Source organism: Juglans regia, chromosome 11 (genome assembly GCF_001411555.2).
Source record: "Juglans regia cultivar Chandler chromosome 11, Walnut 2.0, whole genome shotgun sequence".
In the NCBI taxonomy this organism is placed as follows: domain Eukaryota; kingdom Viridiplantae; phylum Streptophyta; class Magnoliopsida; order Fagales; family Juglandaceae; genus Juglans; species Juglans regia.
The window spans coordinates 30,219,610-30,238,992 of NC_049911.1; the positions used below are offsets into that span (position 1 = coordinate 30,219,610).

General features: G+C 38.7%; 1 protein-coding gene across 2 annotated transcripts in view; it reads right to left on the reverse strand.

Annotated features, from left to right (window-relative positions):
- The window catches only part of LOC109021172 (BEACH domain-containing protein B), a 58,985-nt gene that overhangs the window by 38,412 nt on the left and 1,190 nt on the right, over window positions 1-19,383 (reverse strand). For both annotated transcript variants that reach the window (XM_035682747.1, XM_019003745.2), the window contains exons 3-9: window positions 17,794-17,857; window positions 6,100-6,334; window positions 4,245-4,421; window positions 2,711-3,031; window positions 1,959-2,181; window positions 883-951; window positions 67-525 (exon numbers count right to left, since the gene is read on the reverse strand). In XM_035682747.1, the coding sequence (XP_035538640.1) occupies window positions 67-525; window positions 883-951; window positions 1,959-2,181; window positions 2,711-3,031; window positions 4,245-4,421; window positions 6,100-6,334; window positions 17,794-17,857 (1,548 nt within the window). The remainder of the gene's footprint in view (window positions 1-66; window positions 526-882; window positions 952-1,958; window positions 2,182-2,710; window positions 3,032-4,244; window positions 4,422-6,099; window positions 6,335-17,793; window positions 17,858-19,383) is intronic.

The window sequence follows — 19,383 nt, forward strand, 5'->3', positions numbered from 1 at the left end:
GCTTGTAGGACAAATTTTACAGCAAGCATACAAGTTGAATTGTTGTAGAAAATTTGTAAACTTCACCTTAAATGGTTTGGCAACTCATTCTGATCTGAACAAGCCTTGACGCAAGGGAACACTGTGAGAAGAACCCTCATAACCCATTTAATTGAAAGTTCACCATACACTGAAGAAATGGGTATGGCAACTTGACCAGAAGACACTTCGACATTACGAGATCTTGTATCTTCTGGAGCAAAAAGGAAAGAACAAAGTATTCCAACCAGCTTACCAATATACTCATTCCAAAGCTGAGAATAAGCACTGGTAGGAAGGGGAACAAAATGCTCTGCCGTACTGGTTTTCATAGGATTTTCATTGCTAAGATCAATAACAGATATTTGATTCCTATGCTGCCCAGACAAATCTTTGCTCTGTTGTGTGTACTCTTGAAGCATGAAAGCAGGTGAACAGAAGCTATTCGCAAATTTTTGCACTCTTCCATTTTCACACAGAAACTGCATATTGTTCAAATTCCCAAAGCTGAATACTTGTCAAGGGAATTACTGCTTACCGAAAAAAGGGAAATGCATATGGAAAGTTTGGAACATTTCAGAAAACCCTCCTGAAAAATCAGGGCTTGAGGGAACCAAACAAAGCCAATGCTGTGCTTTATCGCATGGAATTTAAACCAGTGACTTGAGTTTACAACCATGAAGCATGCATGCATTGATGCATTTAAGAAGTACCAGAAGTTAGGGAGCACTAATCTCAGTCCAATAAAAGAAACCCAAGTTTTAGTTGACTATAGAAACACAAAGTTCCTTTGTTTTATTATGAAATAACCCTTCAGTGCATTCAAATTCTAGTGTCCAAGATTAGAGACAAGATAAAGGATACACTGCCTCTCTTAGAACTTCCAGAGAAAGAACGTGTAGCTGGAAAATTTCTAGCAAGGGGTTTTCGTCTCTGCAATGAACATTTGAGCAATGATATATCAGAACTTGCAAAATAGAGAGTACAACAAAAAACTTCCAAAAGACTCCATCTAAAACAGAAGCATGTGTACTAGGAAAACCCAACAATAAAACAGTTCCCTTCAAGTATCCATAAACAAAAACCAATAGTGTTGCATCTTAGAATTTGAAAAGAAATTGGAAAAAAAATGATAATATATATGACAGTTTGCCTTTTATCAAACAATGGCTGCACAGCTTCTGCAATCACTGATATTATATTCTCTAAGTTGGATGAAGTCAACAAACTTTTAAGTCGAAAAACTATACAAAGATATTAAATATTCTGTAAATAAAAGTATGAGATATAATATAAATTATATATATTGCCAAAAGGAACTTATCAATAAATATTTATTGTCAAAATTAAATAACTCATGAACAAGCTTGAACTCATTCAAAAAATTAATAAGCTACTCATGAACATAAAATGTAGCTCATGTGTAAACACAAACTCAACTCGTATTCAAATTAAACTTAAATGAACAAAGTTTGACCCCCCCCCCCCACTACTCGTTTGAACTTGACTCATTTACACCTCTACTACTCTAAAGTTTCTAAAATGGATCTGTGAAAATTAATAAAAATGACAAACATGCAACTAAAATTACCAATCTGCACTTCTTGGAAGTCATGGTTGTGACAATGGGTGTTACTATTCTATAACCCAAGTAGATATGGGTTGCACCCCTATATGCCTTGAACGAGATTAGTTATCAAAATATACAAAAGAAAATCTATTATTCAGCAAGTTCCCTGGTTTGATAGTGTTTTCTCATAGTTTCAAAAACTACATTTGTTGCCAGCCTCACAACTGCCATATTTAAAAAAACACTCCCTAAACAAAGTGTTGATTCTATCACTAATGATCTCAACGAGCTTAGGGATAAATTCAGATGATATTATAGACAAGCAATTGTAACGATGCAAGAAGCCCCACACCAATAGTAATATAGATACCTTTTTTCACCAGCATAAAAAGTGCTTTTAGATGTTAGTGCTTTACTTGATGGAACTCCAAGACCATCTAGTAGAACTTCAAGGCCTCCTATGCTTTTGAAATGATTTTGACCCCGTGGATTCTCAGATAGTGCTGAACAAAGAACTCTCAGAGTCAAATAGTGAAGAGACATATCTGTCCGCTGTTCTTTCATGCTCAACCTTCTGATGACACGCAACAGCTCTGCAACACAATCAAGATATCCCATTCAGTCCATTTCATACCTCCCTCCACTGGTAATTACGTTTAATATCTTGTTTATTCACTTCCAATATTAAAATTAGCTATCAAGGTATTAGGAGTACTGATCCAAGTTAGAATTCGGAATATCTGTCTACAAACTCATCCATCAGCATCAGTAGGGCTGCCAAGGTAGCATGCAAAACCAAGAGAGATGACAACTAAAATGGTATAAAACTCTGCCCAAACATGAGAATAGGTCAGGCGATAGATAGGGACCATGGTGACTATCTATGGGACTTCTTTTTATTTTCAGTATTGCATTATTAAAAAAAATAATAACTATTCGTAAGTTAGAGGTGCATCCAGTGAGTATAAACTTATGACTTCACCCATCACTTTCTACTTACAAAGAATGGAATTTATTCCCATCGATATAATATATGTTGAAATTCAGATGACTCTGGTACAGGTTTCCCGTCTATCACCAAGCCATGATCAAATTTAAAATGAAATAAGTTGCCTACCTTACCTACTAACCAATTAAGGCCACCAGCTTCCATCACAGAAACAACAGCCCTCTGATGCCAATGTAGCCTTGTTTCATAAGGGACCTTCGAATTACCAGAAGAGTTGAGTGCGGATGTACCACCACTTGGAACGAACTGTACACTGTTTCTATACAGCTGAACCTTCTCATATACATTTGAATCTAAATCAATGAAACCACACGCTATTGACACCACATATCCAAGAATTTGTTGAAGGAGTCCAGTCTTCTCTACAGCAAAGTTAGATAAACTTTCATCAGCAGAAACTGCACTGGTTATTGTTTTAAGTTGGACAACAGCACCTGAAGTAAACAAAACCCACAATGGTAACGATAACGCCCATACAATTCTGACAAAAATGCCACACTAGAATTCTGGAAAATGAATCCATGACGTAAATAGAGGTTATTTAAACATAATGTGACAGCCAACTCATTATGGGAAGAAAAATTTGCACATTCTCAATCCATCACAGAAACCCATGCAGTTGGCACAAATTAGAGCACCGTATAAAATGGAAACGCAAATGGTACATACGACCACTAAAGGCAAGAAGACGGACAAATTATATGGTCGGGCATCCTCTAAACTAGGAAAAGTCAGGTAAAGAGTGCTTATAAACCATCCAGCTCTTACAGGGGAACAAAGAATATGTGATCAGTTAAAAAGACTTGTGAAGAACCAGTTAAAGCATAAAAAGAGACTAATGTAATACATAAACAATGGAAAGGTAAGATTCAAATGCTGACTTAAAGCAATTTTTTAAGTAATATTTGTGAGAAGCACTAAACAGGCTTAAAAGAAAAAAAAGAAACGGAAAGGATGGAATCATGGAAGAAGAGATAAAGACCCCACAGCAATGACAGCATCACATACCAGAATATGCGTCAAGTTTTTTCAAGGCACTAATGCAGCAAAAGACAAGATACTACAAATCCACAAGCTATACAATCATGCATCACTAGATATTTTTGGAAAAAATTAAACATATGGGAATCGAACTATAGTTTTCTAACCCAACTAAAAAGTTGAAATATATGGTTCTCTGTCCTTTTTTCATCTCTCTCTCCCTCTCTTTCTTTCTTTACCTCTCCCACACACAGATTATGCCATCCAATCAAGTCAAAGGCACACTACATAAGGTTATAACTTCAGATGAAGCCCCTCCAGCCAACAGCTCTTAACAAGATCATAGATTCTCTATCACATACAGAGATTATGCCATCCAATCAATTCAACAGTGCACTTAACAAGTTGGCATTTGCCACATAACTTCAGATGAAGCAAAGCACATCCAACCAACGGCACTTAACAAGTTGGCATTTGAGTCTCAGAATTATATGCAACTTCAACTATGTAACGGTCAATTACGATTTAGGCATCAAGGTAAAAAGGTGTATCACTCACAAGGCAAAATGCCAAAAACCTTTTGAGAATTACAAAAGCACCAATGGATATGGAAACAAAGAGCATCAATACCTCAAAGCAATGTAGCAAACATTATATATACGATACCTTTCATCAAGGCTGTAAGCTTTTGAATGCCACCATAGTATCCAAAAACTCTGCAATTATGCAGTGAACGGGTAACAATTGTCAGAGCATCCAAGATGGGCAATCCTTCAGAAGTAATATTCAAGCTTGTGGAAGCCCCAGATAAGCCTATTGTTGATCGCATCATGCTGGTGTTCACTGGATTGTTCATGAGAAAAACAAGCATAGTTGTAGATGGCATGTAACAAACTTGCTAATTAGAGAAAAAAGTTGCAGTCAATGTATATGGGAAAGATCCGAAGGGGAGCAACAGACCAATTTTAATTTATAAGGGTAATAGACATAAAATATGGTAGCACACGAGCTGATTGGCATTCTCGTGAGGTTCAGGGGACTTTTGGAGCAGCTATGTTGGATTATGCGAGTCCAATCACTTCATACATGGACAGATGCATATAATATATCTCTGTGCTAATATTTCTGAATTTCTAGGTTTTTTTTTCTTCTTTTGACCATTAAATGGGTTATCCCTTGCATACATATATGCTGTGTACTTGGGTTGCCTCTTCTGAGCTTTTTAATAAATTGCATCTGCTTATAAAAAAAATGGGACTTTTGGAGTTGACTAGGGAAGAACATACATAGGGGATAAAAGGTTTCTCTAGTCTTGTAAAACTTGATGTGGGAGACGGCTCAAAGATAAAGTTATGACATGATGTGTGGTGTGAAGCCCAACCTTTGAAGGAAGCTTCCCAGTAACATTCAACATAGCAAGGGTAAAGGATGCTTCGGTGGCTGAATACCTACAAAATTTGAATGCCTCTAATAATTGGGAAGTAGATATTATTAGAGCAACACATGATTGGGAGATTGAAATTTTGGCCTCTTTCTCTGTCCAGTTATATTTGGTTCATGTGATACTGGGAAGAGAAGATGATGTGTTGGGCCATATCTAAGGGGGCGTTTGAAGTGAAATCATTTTACCGTGCAATGAACACAAATGAACAGTCTCCTTTTCCATAAAAAGGCATTTGGAGTAAAGTTCCAACGGGAACGGCAGTGTTTAAGGTGGCCTTAGGGAAAATCCTCACTTTAGACAAAGTGGAAGCATTTCTAAACTTGTCCAGTTGTAGTTTTTTTACCTTTAATTTTTCTTTCATAAAATTTTTTAGCAACTTCATAACACTGAAAATATCATTTTGAACGAAACTCTCACTTTGGATTTATCTTGAATAGAATCAACTCCATTGCCAATTAAGACATAAGAAAAAATCACAAATAATAACAAAAGAATAGGGAAGCAATGCAGTCCCCAAAATATAGTTGTGTATCCTGAAATTGGTGAAACTTACATATCAACTGGCAACTGCCACATCTTTAGTGAACTCATAGGGACAAGGGTAACTCATGGAAAAACAGTTATTCTAGACAAACAAAATATAAACATCAAGTCTGCGACCACAGTGTGTAAATGAATGTCCATACAAATAATAGAAGTGCCTGGACTAGGGAAATCTAATAAACTAGCAGAAAATAAATTAAAAGAATTCATCAAAGCCAAGGAAACCAGTTCATTTCCAATGTTCTTAAACTGCTCAAGTAAAAAACATAAAAAAGTCATTTCCTTTCGGAAAAGAAAAAACTTATTTCCACTACCACTACTGGAGTGCTTTTAACATTATGACAGTCAAGACGAGTAATATTAGAAATTTACCATCAGATCCCATAAAGGACCGAGAAGGAATACCAAAATAAAAGAAACCTTTCTATTTTATTACCTATCAAAAAAAAACTTTTCTATTTTATTCATAGAGTATTTGTTTTGACGAAGCCTCTTTAAAGTAACTGATATACAGCAGATATAAATTCTACTTACACTCAGTAATTAAAGAAGTTAATACTGTGATCTCTTCAGTCAATATTGAAATTACTTCAGAAGGATGGCCAGCAGAGCAGCCAACAACAACGTCATTTGAATAGGGCATAAACTCTTCAGGTTCGATGAGAGTTGAAGCAACCTCTGGCAACTGGCCATAATCAACCGGTTCCCAATTCTTGTATACAACCAGAAATTGCTTGAGGAAAACATGAAACATTCTTCTCTTTTCCACCTAAAAAGTTGGTGAGTCAGAGAATACAAAGGAAAATGGGAAGATAAAGCAATTACTATCAATAAAACTACCAAAATATCTAGCTATTTTATAACTAAAACAAGGAAGAAATAAAGTTATCGAGCAAGGTTTAAATTGGAAAAGGGAAGTATGACCAAACCAAAGTATGGACAAAAACCTTATCTCCCAAATAGAGATTCTGTGCATCAAAAGACTAATTGCAGACTCCACTACATTTATTATAATGACACGCTCAAGCATGCATGATAACTACAGGCAACTCAAATATATCAAAGTTTTTTATTGAATAAAATAATAGGCATAGCCCAAGTACATGGGATATGTACAAGAGAGACACCTAAAATGATTTGCAACTGATACAAGGAAATCATGGACGCTTAGTCCATTTTTCTTTATTGGCACCAGGTGTCTGGAAACAAAGTTCCAACTAATCTTGGGGGTGAGTTAGTCCATTAAAGAAGAAAGGATTAAAGAAGAAAGCTCTAATCTCATCCGTTGTCAGCTCTTGATCATTGAATCCAATTTTTTTTTTTTTATAAGTAAACGATATTATTGATAAGAATAGGCAAAGCCCAAGTGCACAAGATGTTATACAAGAGACAAAGACCTATCTAGGTTGCATAAGTGAAAACAAGAAAATCATGTAAACTAAGGCCATTAAAATCTATAGCTATGGCCCAAAGAAATAAAGTATGGAAAAATAAAGATCGATGCTCCTCTAGAGTCCGCTCCTTATCTTCAAATATCCGATCGTTACGCTCTCGCCATATGCACCACATTATGCAGATAGGGACCATCTTCCACACGGCTTTGATTTGTGTAGCACCTTCTAGAAATGTCCAGCTGGCCAATAACTCAACCAATGTGGCAGGTATTACCCAATTTAACTCTACTTGGCTGAATACTTCGATCCACAAGGCTTTAGCTGTCTCACAATGTAGCAAGAGATGATTCACTGACTCACCAGCTTTCTTGCATATATAACACCAATCTAAGATAACGAACCGGCATTTCCTCATATTATCGGTTGTCAGAATCTTGCCTAGGGCAACTGTCCAAGTGAAGAAAAGGTGCTTGGGGGTGTGGGCCTTATTCCTCCAAAGATTCCTCCATGGGAAAGTAGTATTCGGTAAATGAGTAAGGGATTTTTAATAGAATCGAACCGATTACCTGCAGGTGTCCACCACAGCTTATCGTCTCATATTCCATTCAGCTTCATGGAATACACTAGGCTAAAAAAGCCTCAAAGTTGTCTACTTCCCAATCTTGGGCTACTCTACTGAAGGTGACATTCCATTGGACTTGGTCCCCCAATCGATCCATGAGGTCTGCCACTAAAGTTTCTTGGTCACGTGTCAACCGGAAGACGGATGGAAAGGAGTCGTTTAGAGCCTCCTCCCCACACCATAGGTCCCACCAAAATTTGCCCGCACCCAACACAAATTTGGCATGGTGAGTAAACACCCCCCACCCACGTCTAATGTGCTTCCAAATCCCCACACCATAGGCCCCGTTCACCTCTCTATTACACCATCCCCCTCACATACTTCCATGTTTGCAATAAACTACCAATTTCCATAGGGCTTCCGATTCCATATTATATCTCCATAGCCACTTCACGAAGGAGTTTTTCAATCCTTTTCGCCACACAAGCTGGAATTGGAAATAAAGACAGAAAATAAGTTGGTAAGTTAGAAAGAGTACTCTTGATTAAAATCACCCAGCCTTCTTTCGACAAGTAACATCTCTTCCACCCTGCCAATCTTCGTTCTATCTTCTCGATAACTGAATCCCAAATAGAAAGAGCCCATGAGGCTGCCCCAATGGCAATCCCAAGTATTTCTTAGGAAAAGAAGTGACCTTACACCCCAGTGTACTGGCCAAATGTCGAGTATTGCTGACATTCCCAACTGGCACTAGCTCTGATTTATCAAAGTTCACTCTCAAACCTGACGCTGCTTCAAAGCATAATAAGAGTGCCTTCAGTACCCTAAGTTGGTTTTGATCTGCCTTGCAGAAAATTAACGTTCATCTACAAATAAAAGATGAGAAATAGATAGACAATTCCTATTGGGGTCACCTACTGAAAATACAGCCACAAAACCATTTCTAACCACGGCTAAAAACATCCGACTAAGGGCCTACATAATAACAACAAAGAGAAGTGGGGACAGCGAATCTCCTTGTCTCAGGCCCCGAAAATGTTGAAGAAACCAGATGAGCTGCCATTAATCAGAACTGAGAACTTTGCCATTGAGATGCACCATCTAATCCCAGTTATATGATCGTATGCATTTTCCATGTCTAACTTACAAATAATCCCTGCAATCATAAACTTTAATCTGCTATCCAGACATTCATTGGCTATAAGGACTGAATCCAGAATTTGACGACCCTTTACAAATGTATTGTGCGGCTTCGTAATTATCTTACCTAAAGCCTCCTCTAACCTGTTTGCAAGCACCTTTGAAATAATTTTGTATACCCCATTTATGAGGCTAATGGGCCTATAATCTTTCACCTCCAAAGCTCTACTCTTCTTTGGGATCAAAGCAATAAAAGTAGTATTTAGGCTTTTCTCAAACTTCCCAGCTGAAAACAATTCCTGAAACACATTCATTATGTCTTCCTCTTCACTACTTCCTAACATGTTTGGAAAAACCCCATCGAGAAATCGTCTGGACCTGGTGCTTTGTCATAAGCCATTCCTCTTACTACATCAAAGACCCTCCCCTCCTCAAAAGATCTCTCCAACCAAGCCACTATCTGTGGTTCAATAGAGTCGAAAACAAGACAATCAGGTTTTGGCCTCCACCCCTCTCGTTCTATAAACAGCTATTCATAGAAATCCACCACGTGGTCCCGGATCACAGGACCCTCCGTGCAATCTATACCATTAAAATTCAGCATCTCAATAGTATTATATCTCCTATGAGAATTAGCCACCTTGTGGAAAAATTTTGTTCAGCGGTCCCCTTCCTTCAACCATAATGCTCTTGACTTTTGACGCCAAGAGATCTCCTTTAGAGAAAGAACTCTCTCCAACTCTTATGCCAACTCTGTCTTTCGCACTATTTCTTCAAGGGCGAGGGCTTTATCCTCAAGTATCCTCTCAAAACCTTGTAATTCCTCCACTAATGATTTATTGCGCTCCCTTAAGTCATCAAATGATTGGAAGTTCCAAAGTTTTAAATCATTCTTTAAAACTTTTAGTTTACCTGCAAGTATATAGGAGGGAGTACCATGAAACTGATAAGATGACCACTAATTTCTTACCCTATCCACAAAGCCTTCACTCTTAGGTTACATATTTTCAAACTTAAAATATCGACACCCACCTTGGATACCACCACCATCCAACATGATGAGAAAGTGATCCGAGCAAAGGCGAGACAACCTCTTCTGACACACCTCTAGGTAATGAATTTCCCAATCCGGCAAGATTAGGAATATTTCCAGCCGAGAATACGTCTAATTATTGGACCAAGTGAATGAGCCCCCTATGAGGGGAAGATCCACCAGATTCAAGTAAAAACTACATGCTGAAAAATCTATCATAGCTGGGCGCAACCGACTGTCTCCAGATCTTTCACTAGAGAACCTTATGACGTTAAAATCTCCTCCTATGCACCAGGGGAGGTCCCACCAACTATGTAATGTAGCAAGTTCTTCCCATAATAATCTTTTGATACTGTCAACATTCGGCCCGTATAAACCTGCAAAAGCCCACAAAAAATTATCTTCCACAATTTTAAAAGAACAGGCCACTATGTACTCCCCTACAAAATCCTCCATTTTCTCCACCACCCTTCTATCCCACATCACTAAAAGTCCACCAGAAGCCCCGTTCGAATGGAAATAAACCCAATCTGCATAAGGACAGCTCCAAACACTTCGCACTACTTTTCTCGACACCAATTTCAACTTTGTTTCTTGTAAACAAACTATGTCCGCCCTCCATACCCGAAGCAAGTTTTTTTATGCGAAGCTGCTTATTTGCCTCATTCAACCCACGGACATTCCAAGACACGATTTTTAACTTCAAAAAGGAGATATAATTCCCTTCCCTTTGGATCTATCACGGCTTGAGCTGCCCTCATAGTTCAAGGATCATTTGAGTCTCTTAAGCTCCCGTTGTTTCCTGGTCTCAGATTTTTTAGACTGAGAGTGACCCACCTCAATGGCAGTGAGAAGAGCCATAAACTGTTCCTCAAACCCCACACACTTCATTCCCACACAGTGTTGAATTTTCTTTACCTTTCGAAGCACCCAGTCAGACATATTGAACTCGTATGGTAACTCACAGTTCGGAGGAAAAGGCTCCCCATCTCCCAAAGCCCACTGTGCATTAGAAGACATCCCATTCTCCTCCCCCCCAAACAGATTTTTGCCCTCTCATTCGACCACAATACCCTCATTGATCTCCACATCATTGCCAGATAATGGAGTTGTTAATAGTGTATCCAGAACCATCACCACCTCACTTCCACCATGGCAAAGCATCTGAGATAGCCCCATGTCACTTTCCTCATTGAGCTCCATGCTCATCTCACCTTCTCCTTCCTACAGCATCTCAAGATGCTCCTCAGGATGAAATAAGGCCTCTGCCGAAGGAGGTAGAGGTTCCAATGTGCCTATCGGCAATTTCTAGCCACACTGGATCGAGGATGGGGCTTTCGAAGGCAATATCTCCTCTATTTTCTCGTTTTGCAGCGACACTGGCATATCCACCACCATCGACGGCGTTTTCTGAGCCACCGTCGATGGTCCCACCTTAGGCCGCCGTGCATCCACAGGTTTCTCCGACATGGGTGCAAGGTTGCCATTGTTGGTGGGCAAGCGCCAGGGATATCCTCCAAAAGTCTCAAATCAAAAATGCCTTTTTTGATTCATTATTCATCAACAAGATTCATCATTGCCTTTTTTAAAAAAAAAAACTGTCCATGACTCTAACCCAATTGGCTAATTTTATATAAAGATCAAGAAAAAGAAACGAAGGCACAATCGAAGTGCTTAAATAAAAAATTTCTTCTAAAAACTGCTCTTGTACTGATTTTTAGAAAAAATACATCAATAACTCTCATTCTATTATTTATCATTTTAAACAAGCATAAATAGCTGTCTTATGATGATACAAAATTCCTATTCCAGACCAAATATTGTTTCCTTCCATGGCGATAATCATACACCACACTATCAGTTAGGAGGGAAACTAGGGGAAATAAAGCACTAAAACTAAATACAATATTATTTCATACAAAATTCAAATATCTATCACATCTAGCTGGTCTTCAAGGATTTCTGAATTGTAAGTGTTTAAGAACAGATGATGTAGGAGCACAATGAAAGTACAGCCACTTCAGCTCATTTAATTTACTGACTTCCAAAGGAGATAAAAGCATTTCCTTAATGCTAATCAAAAAATGCAGCCTATATATTTTAGCATGGACATATACTACCTTATCTATTCTTAAAGGATAGCTAAAGCTTTTTCTTTTTGAATAACGGTGAAAATTAGGGTAACTGCGCATGAAATTGTTTTCTTTTTATTTTTCTTTTTGGAATTTGAGACGAACACTTTTCTCTCCGTACAACATTGTTTTCTCTCCATAGAATATTGTTTTTCCGATGAGGTTTGTTTGGTTTTTAACGGTGAGAGTACGTCTGAGATTGTGTTCTTATGTGTGAGTAATGTGAGTATGGGGCGTCTAAAACACTTAGTGGTAGAATCAAAAGTGTTCGTCTTGTCCAGGGATGGAAACTCCTTGTTCATTACTAAGAGGAGTAGAAGGGTGGTGAAATCGATGAGGCTGGGGATGTCCACGGCGCAATGGTTCGCTAGAACACTAAAGGACTGCCTGAAGGGTGATAAAAAGTATTAGTACACCACCTCTAGGGAGGAGACCAGAAGTTTCATTGCGCAAAGGTGTTCAAATGACCGTGGCCGTTACATGGCTCTAGCGGAATACGGTGGTGGCAGCAAACGTAGTTTCTTTTCTATACTTGAAGAGTCGGGAGGTAAGGGCTGGAGGAGAATGGTGGATGCACTGTGGGAGGTGGTTAAAGAGGGAGGGCATGCAATTCACAACGGAGGAGGGGTTATTCAAAGGCCATTGGTGGCGATGAACCACCTACAGAACCATTGGTACAAGGAGGCTCTATTGCAAAAGACGGTGTCAACACTTTCCAAAGAGCAAAATAAGGGTGGAAAGGCTCCTCATAGCTCGAGTACAGCAAGCGTGCAGTGGAACGGTGGAGGTGGCAAGCGCGTCATGGGTCTGGCAAAGGAGGGCATGCGCACTACTTTGCTGTAAATGAAATCATAGCTGTCGGCAATAACAGAGAAGGTGGAGGCTCTAAGACGATGCGTTGAGGAGGAATATAAAGATGGGCTTAGGCCACGAGGTAAGTGACCTAGCAATTTACTTAATGCATCGAGCCCTAAAGAAGTAGTTGGGCAGCTGAGGGCGTCTAAGCTACTTACAAGCCAAATGGACTAATCCGTTAAGCTTCAGGTAAAGGGCCAAAACAGAGGTAAGGCTGGGGTTGGGACCCAGCTCGTGTGGAAAATAAAAGAGGGTGGAGATGTCAGGCCTTCTATTGGCGAGAGGCAGTCAACCTCTCCGAAGAAGGTGTCGATTGACTTGCACACTGCCAAGGAACCCTCGATGGTGGCCCAGACGACGAACATAGTAGCAATGGAGTCAATGATAGTCAATCCAGTTATGGATTTCAGTGTTTCCTTGTCGACGGGTGTCAGATCTCTGGCACAGTACACATAGACAGTGCCAATGGGTGGAGGTGAAGAGTCTCAGGTGGCTTTAACTCCGACGAAGGACTCTGGGCATCACCAATTAGCTCAGTACACACAAACATTGCCGATGGGTGGCAGGGAAGAGTCTTAGGTGGCTTGTACTCCGGCAAAGGGCTTTGGGCATTGTCTCCGCTACTTGCAACAGGAGTTTCACCATCAAATTAGGTGACTCAAAAAGTGAAGGATATTCAAGATTGTGTGGGGATTTCCTATGAAGGGCTTGAGGAGCAATTTAGGGCATTACTCGTTGCTATTAAGGCAAGTCGATTTCAATCTCCTAAATCTGCTTCTAGGAAAAAGCGGGAGTTGAAGCGTCTCACTTGTTCAATTAATTATGATGGACGAGAGGGAGTACCAGCAAAGGAAGATCTAAGAGGAAGGCATTTCTTCCCATGAAGAAACAATAGTCCTTTCTTGGAACATTTGGGGTCTCAATGATCCCAATAAGCGTCTTCAGGTTAAGAATCTCTTACGTCAATGGAAATTGGATATTGTTTGCAAGAAGCCAAGATTGAATTCATTGATCGAAGTATCATCACTAGTATTGTTGTCCATATGTGAGATGGGTGTATCTTGCTTCTGAGGGAGCGTCCAGGGGTATTCTTATCATGTAGGATTCATGGGTGGTTGAGTCTATTGAGAAGTGTGTTGAAAACTATATGGTGACTTGTTTGTTTAAAAATGTGGCGGATGGCTTTTGCTGGGCTTTCATTGGTATGTATGGACCAAATGCGGATAGACATAGGAAGGTTTTATGGGAGAAGCTTGTAGGTTTGGGCGGTTGGTGGAACTTTGTAACGCTCCAATGGAAGACCCAAACTACATGGCTTATGCTCCAAAAAAACTAGTTGATGATAAAATTAGAGCCCTATTGGAACCTTATAAAGAGCAACAACTTCTCATTCCCAAACAATGTGAGATCCTACCATTATCATTATCATACAGGGTATCACAATCTAATCCCTTTAAATTTCCGACATCCTTGTCAGAATAGTCGGTTGTAGGTGACACAGCTCAAGTCCCACATTTCTGGTTAGGAGATAACATTTATAAAGCCCCAATGGAAGACCCAAACCACATAGCCTATACTCTAAAATGATTAGTCAATGATACAATTGGAGCCTCATTGGAATCTCATAAAAAGCAAGAACTTCTCCTTCTCAAACAATGTGGGATCTCATACACCAACTACCCTTATCCTTATCATACGGGGTATCACAAACTTACCGTGGTGTATTGAAGGTGACTTTAATATAACTCGGTTCCCTTGTGAAAGATCGGGAGAAATACGGCATAGCCATCCGATGAATGGGTTTTCTGAATTTATCTTTCATATGGATTTGGTGGATCTACCACTTGTTAGTGGCGTGCACACTTGGTCTAAAAATAGGGCTTGGTCACCAATTGGACAGATTTCTAGTGACTCCGTGGGAGGCACATTACTCTACCTTGTTGCATAAGAGATTGAATAGAGTGTGTTTGAATCACTTCCCTATTGTACTGAATTGTGAAGGCATTCATGAGGGTAAAAGATACTTTAAGTTCGAAAATATGTGGTTGAAAGTCGATGTTTTGTGGAGAAAGTTAGAGCGTGGCGGTCCTCGGATCCTTAGAGGGTTCACCAAGTTTTAGATTGGCCCGGAAATTGAAAGCATTGAAGAGGATTTGAAGATGTAGAATGTAGAAGTCTTTGGACATATTGATAGTAAAAAATGGCCTCTTATGAGGGGAATTAAAGGATTGGGAGGAAAGGGAGGTGAGAACTCTTTTTGAGGACTCTTGCAGGAAATTATATATCACCTCAGAGCTGGGAAATGTGCTACTAATGGAAGAAATCTTGTGGAGACAAAAGTTACGTGCCCTTTGGTTGAAAGAAGGGGACTGTTGTACTAAATTTTTCGATTGGGTGGCTAACTCTCATTGTAGGATAATGCAATCAAGATGCTCCAGATTGATGGATAGGTCTGTTCTGATCTTGATTACCATTGAGAACCACATTGTTAACTTCTACAAAGATCTCTTTCTGAAAATTTCCTTTGGAGACCCAAACTTGATGGCATGCCTTTTGAGTCTATCGGTCAGTCAAGTTCAATGTGGCTGGAAAGACCTTTTGAAGCAGATGAGGTTCTTAAGGTGATTCGTGGGATGACTAAGGATAAAGCCCCGGGTCCGGATGGGTTCTCTATGGTCTTCTACCATGATTGTTAGGATGTGGTTGGGGAGGATATTATGCAGGTTTTTCGAGAACTCTACACTTTTGGTAAATTTGAAAAAAGCATTAATGCGTCTTTTATTGCTCTTATCCCTAAGAATGTTGGGCCAGTAAAGGTGAAATATTTTCAGCCTATTAGTCTCATTAATGGGGTGTACAAGATTATCTCCAAGGTGATCATTAATCGCATGAGTGCTGTCATGAGTAGTATTATATCAAAATCCCAAAATGCTTTTGTGAAGGGGAGGCAAATATTGGATTCAATTTTGATTGCCAATGAATGCTTAGATTGTAGAATCAAAGAGGCTACACCCGGACTCTTGTGCAAGCTAGACATGGAAAGGTTTATGACCACGTTCATTAGGATTTTTTGTGCTATTTACTTGGGAGATGTGGTTTTCAAGAGAGATGGATTTCTTGGATTAGTCATTGTATATCTATTGTCCGCTATCAGGTTCCAATGAATGGCGTGCTGGAAGGCTTTTTTAACAGCTCTAGGGGATTAAGACAACGGGGTACCCTCTCCCCTTTGTTGTTTGTCATAATTATGGAAGCATTGAGTCGCATATTGGGGGCGGCTATTAATGGAGGATTCCTTGCTGGATTTTCAATGGGTGGTGTTAATAGATCTCACATTCTCTTTGCTGATGACACTCAACTTTTTTGCTTGCTGGACAGAAATCATATGCAATATTTAAGGGTTGTACTACTTTGCTTTGAAGTCATTTCAGGCCTAAAAGTAAATCTCAAAGTCTGAAATAGTTCTTCTGGGTAATGTGAATAATATTCAGGGCTTGGCAAATATCTTGGGCTTCAAGGTTGCTTCGCTGCCCTTGAAATACCTTAGCCTTCCGCAAGGGGTTGCATTCAAGGCAAAATCTATTTGGGATGGTGTGTTAGAAAAATTTTAAAGAAGATTGGTTGGTTGGAAACGAGTATATTTGTCCAATGGTGGCAGATTAACTCTCATAAGAGCACGTTATGTAACCTCCCTACTTATTTTCTATCCTTATTTCCATTACTTGTAAGTGTGGCCTCTCGTATTGAGAAAACCGTTCGTAACTTTCTTTGGAGAGGTATAGGGGAGGAAACTAAGTTCCACCTTGTTGGTTTGGATAAAATTTGCTTACCAATACCTTGTAGTGGGTTAGGGGTGCGTAATTTGAGGGTCTTCAACAAAGCACTTTTGGGGAAATGGTTGTGAAGATATCATAGGGAAGGGGAGAGCTTGTGGAGAGAAGTATTAGATTCTAAATATGGTAGTATCCTGGGGGCTCGTGTTCTAAGTAAGTTAGGGGAACATATCTTGTGGGGTTGTGGAAATATAATGGAGCTGGATGGGGGAAGATTCTCTAAGTTTTTCAGTTTCACAATTGGAAGAGGTCATGGTGTTTATTTTTGGCATGATGTTTGGTGCAGTGAAAGGGCTCTAAAGCAAGTGTTTCCCATGCTCTATCAAATTTCTAGTAACAAGGAGACTGTTGTGGCTGATCTATTGGTGTTTTCTAATGGTGTTGTCCATTGGAATGTTAAGTTTTTCGAGAGCAGCTCAAGACTGGGAAATGGATATGTTTGCTGTTTTCTTTGACTCGTTGTATGCTATGTCAATTGACAATCAGATAAAGGATAAGATGATTTGGAATCTTGGAAGAAATAAAAAGTTCTCATGGCGCTCCCTCTATGAGGCTCTCTTGGGACTGTCTAATGATCCTTGTTTTCCTTGGAAGGCTATTTGGAACTGCAAGGTACCTCCTAAGATTGCTTTCTTTATATGGACTGCATCTCTAGGAAGGATTCTCACCCCGGCTAACTTGAGAAAATGAGGTATTACCATTTTAGATTGGTGCTATATGTGCAGAAAAGATGGAGAATCAGTGGATCATCTTTTGTTACATAGTGAAGTGGCCTAGAATTTATGGAATGAGATCCTTAATTGGACCAGAATGGCATGGTTTATGCCTGGAAGAGTTAGGATATGCTGAAGAGATTGACAGGCATTAGGGGAAATGCCCACATCGCTACTGTGTGGAGAATGGTCCCTTATTGCATTATGTGGTGTTTGTGGATGGAGAGAAACGAGGTGCTTTGAAGACATGTAGTGTTCTTTGGAGGAGCGTAAGCGATTTTTTTACATTACTTTACTAACCTGGGCTTCGACCATTATTTGTAATGCGGATAATCTCCATGATTTGCTTGTATCTTTCACTAGTGCTTAGTTGTAATTAGGCTTGTTCGATGTATATTCCGGGTATACTTGGGCAATGCCTTTATTATCAATAAAATTTTACTTTTACTTATATATATATATATATATAAAAAAAAATTGTATGGCCCTTGCATTGTTATAGAGAAAAAAAAATACTAATAACCTTTATGAAGCTGGATATGAAAGGAGGAAGCTTCCAAGCATACCTTATCAATGGCTTTCTCATATCTCTCCCAAAGTGTATTAAGAACTGCCTCATTCCCAACTTCACTGAACAGATAAGTATGAAAAAAGTGAAATATTAGATACAATGATCAGGCCTTAATCCTAACCAAAACTGAAATATTGAAAAAATGAATTTAAATATATTGAGTTGGCTTAAATCGTAATTAAAACTGAATTACTAAAAGAAACAAAAAAGAATCTGTGTTTTTGCATATGAAGGAACAAATCCTTAATGAAATTGATAAGATCTTCAATGAAACCACCCATAAGGGTAAGACTTTGAATCATTTCAGAAGAGCATATTCATCACTGCATTCAATCACAAACTCCTTTCATTTTAATAGAAATTAAAAGGGAGATAAGACGGGCTCTAGAAAAGGGATTAGCACCCAAAATAAACCAAGTATCCAAGAATGAAATGCAACAAAGGTTTTTGCACATGTAAGTGATGGAAGACTTGCATCAATTACATTTCACTCATGCCTTCCACAATCTAGAGGCTCTATATTGAATTTTTAGAGATATTGGTTCCCATAATGCGAGTTATGTTTTTATGTACGGGTCTCTAAATCATAGACTTTTCCTCTATTTCAAGAATGAGAGAGAGAGAGAGAGGACAGATGAACTTTTACACAAAAGAAAGTACAGATGAACATTGATGACAAATCCAAACAATGCACAGGCTGGTTCATAGTATGACCTTCAAATAGAACTTGTCTTATAACCATCAGCAATTGTACTCGCTCCATGGCTTCATTTAGCCCACTTATTGAATGAAACCACATGTTATTGAGTTCCTCTACATTTAAATATACAAAACATTTGGAAGATGGTTCCCCTATGTTTATTGTGGTGCCTTCAGACGAAATTAGAGCGTTATTTTTCCAACGGTTTACTTATAAAAAATTAAATCAACGACTTACTTCAATGGTCCATTGTGATAGATTTTAAAGGTTTAAATGTTCATGAGTTCCTTGTAGCAAATATCAATCAAGCATAGGTGTCTCTCTTGTATATGCCATGTGTACATGAGCTATGCCTATTATTTTCATCAATAAAATCCTTCATTATTTATTAAAAAAATATATAAAAACAATCATGGTTCCCTAAAAAATAAAAAAGACAAAAAAAAATGTAATATATCATCCAGCATAAAACATTTAAAATACTTAAATTATGCTCATAAACAAAGATGCTTGATGTCCCAGAAAGACGAACAACAGAATATTTAGCAAGAAAAAGGAGAGGTGTGTAACAATGTCAAGCGAAGGTATAGTCAAGACTATTATTTAAGAGTACATAGAATACCAGATGCATGAACAAAAACATGTAAACCCTTTGGCATGAGAATTTTTTTTATTTCGTAAGTACTTTGTCAAAATATCATGTATAGATGATGCTCTTGTATATGTCCCGTGTACTTGGGCACTTACCTATTCCTATATCAATAAAATTTTGTTTGCTGTTAAAAAATAAAAATAAAATAAAATAAGCATTTTGCCAAAATAAAGGCAAAAATATAAAAAAAACTAGAAAATGTATTAAAATTAAAGGCCTACCTGCTCAAAGTC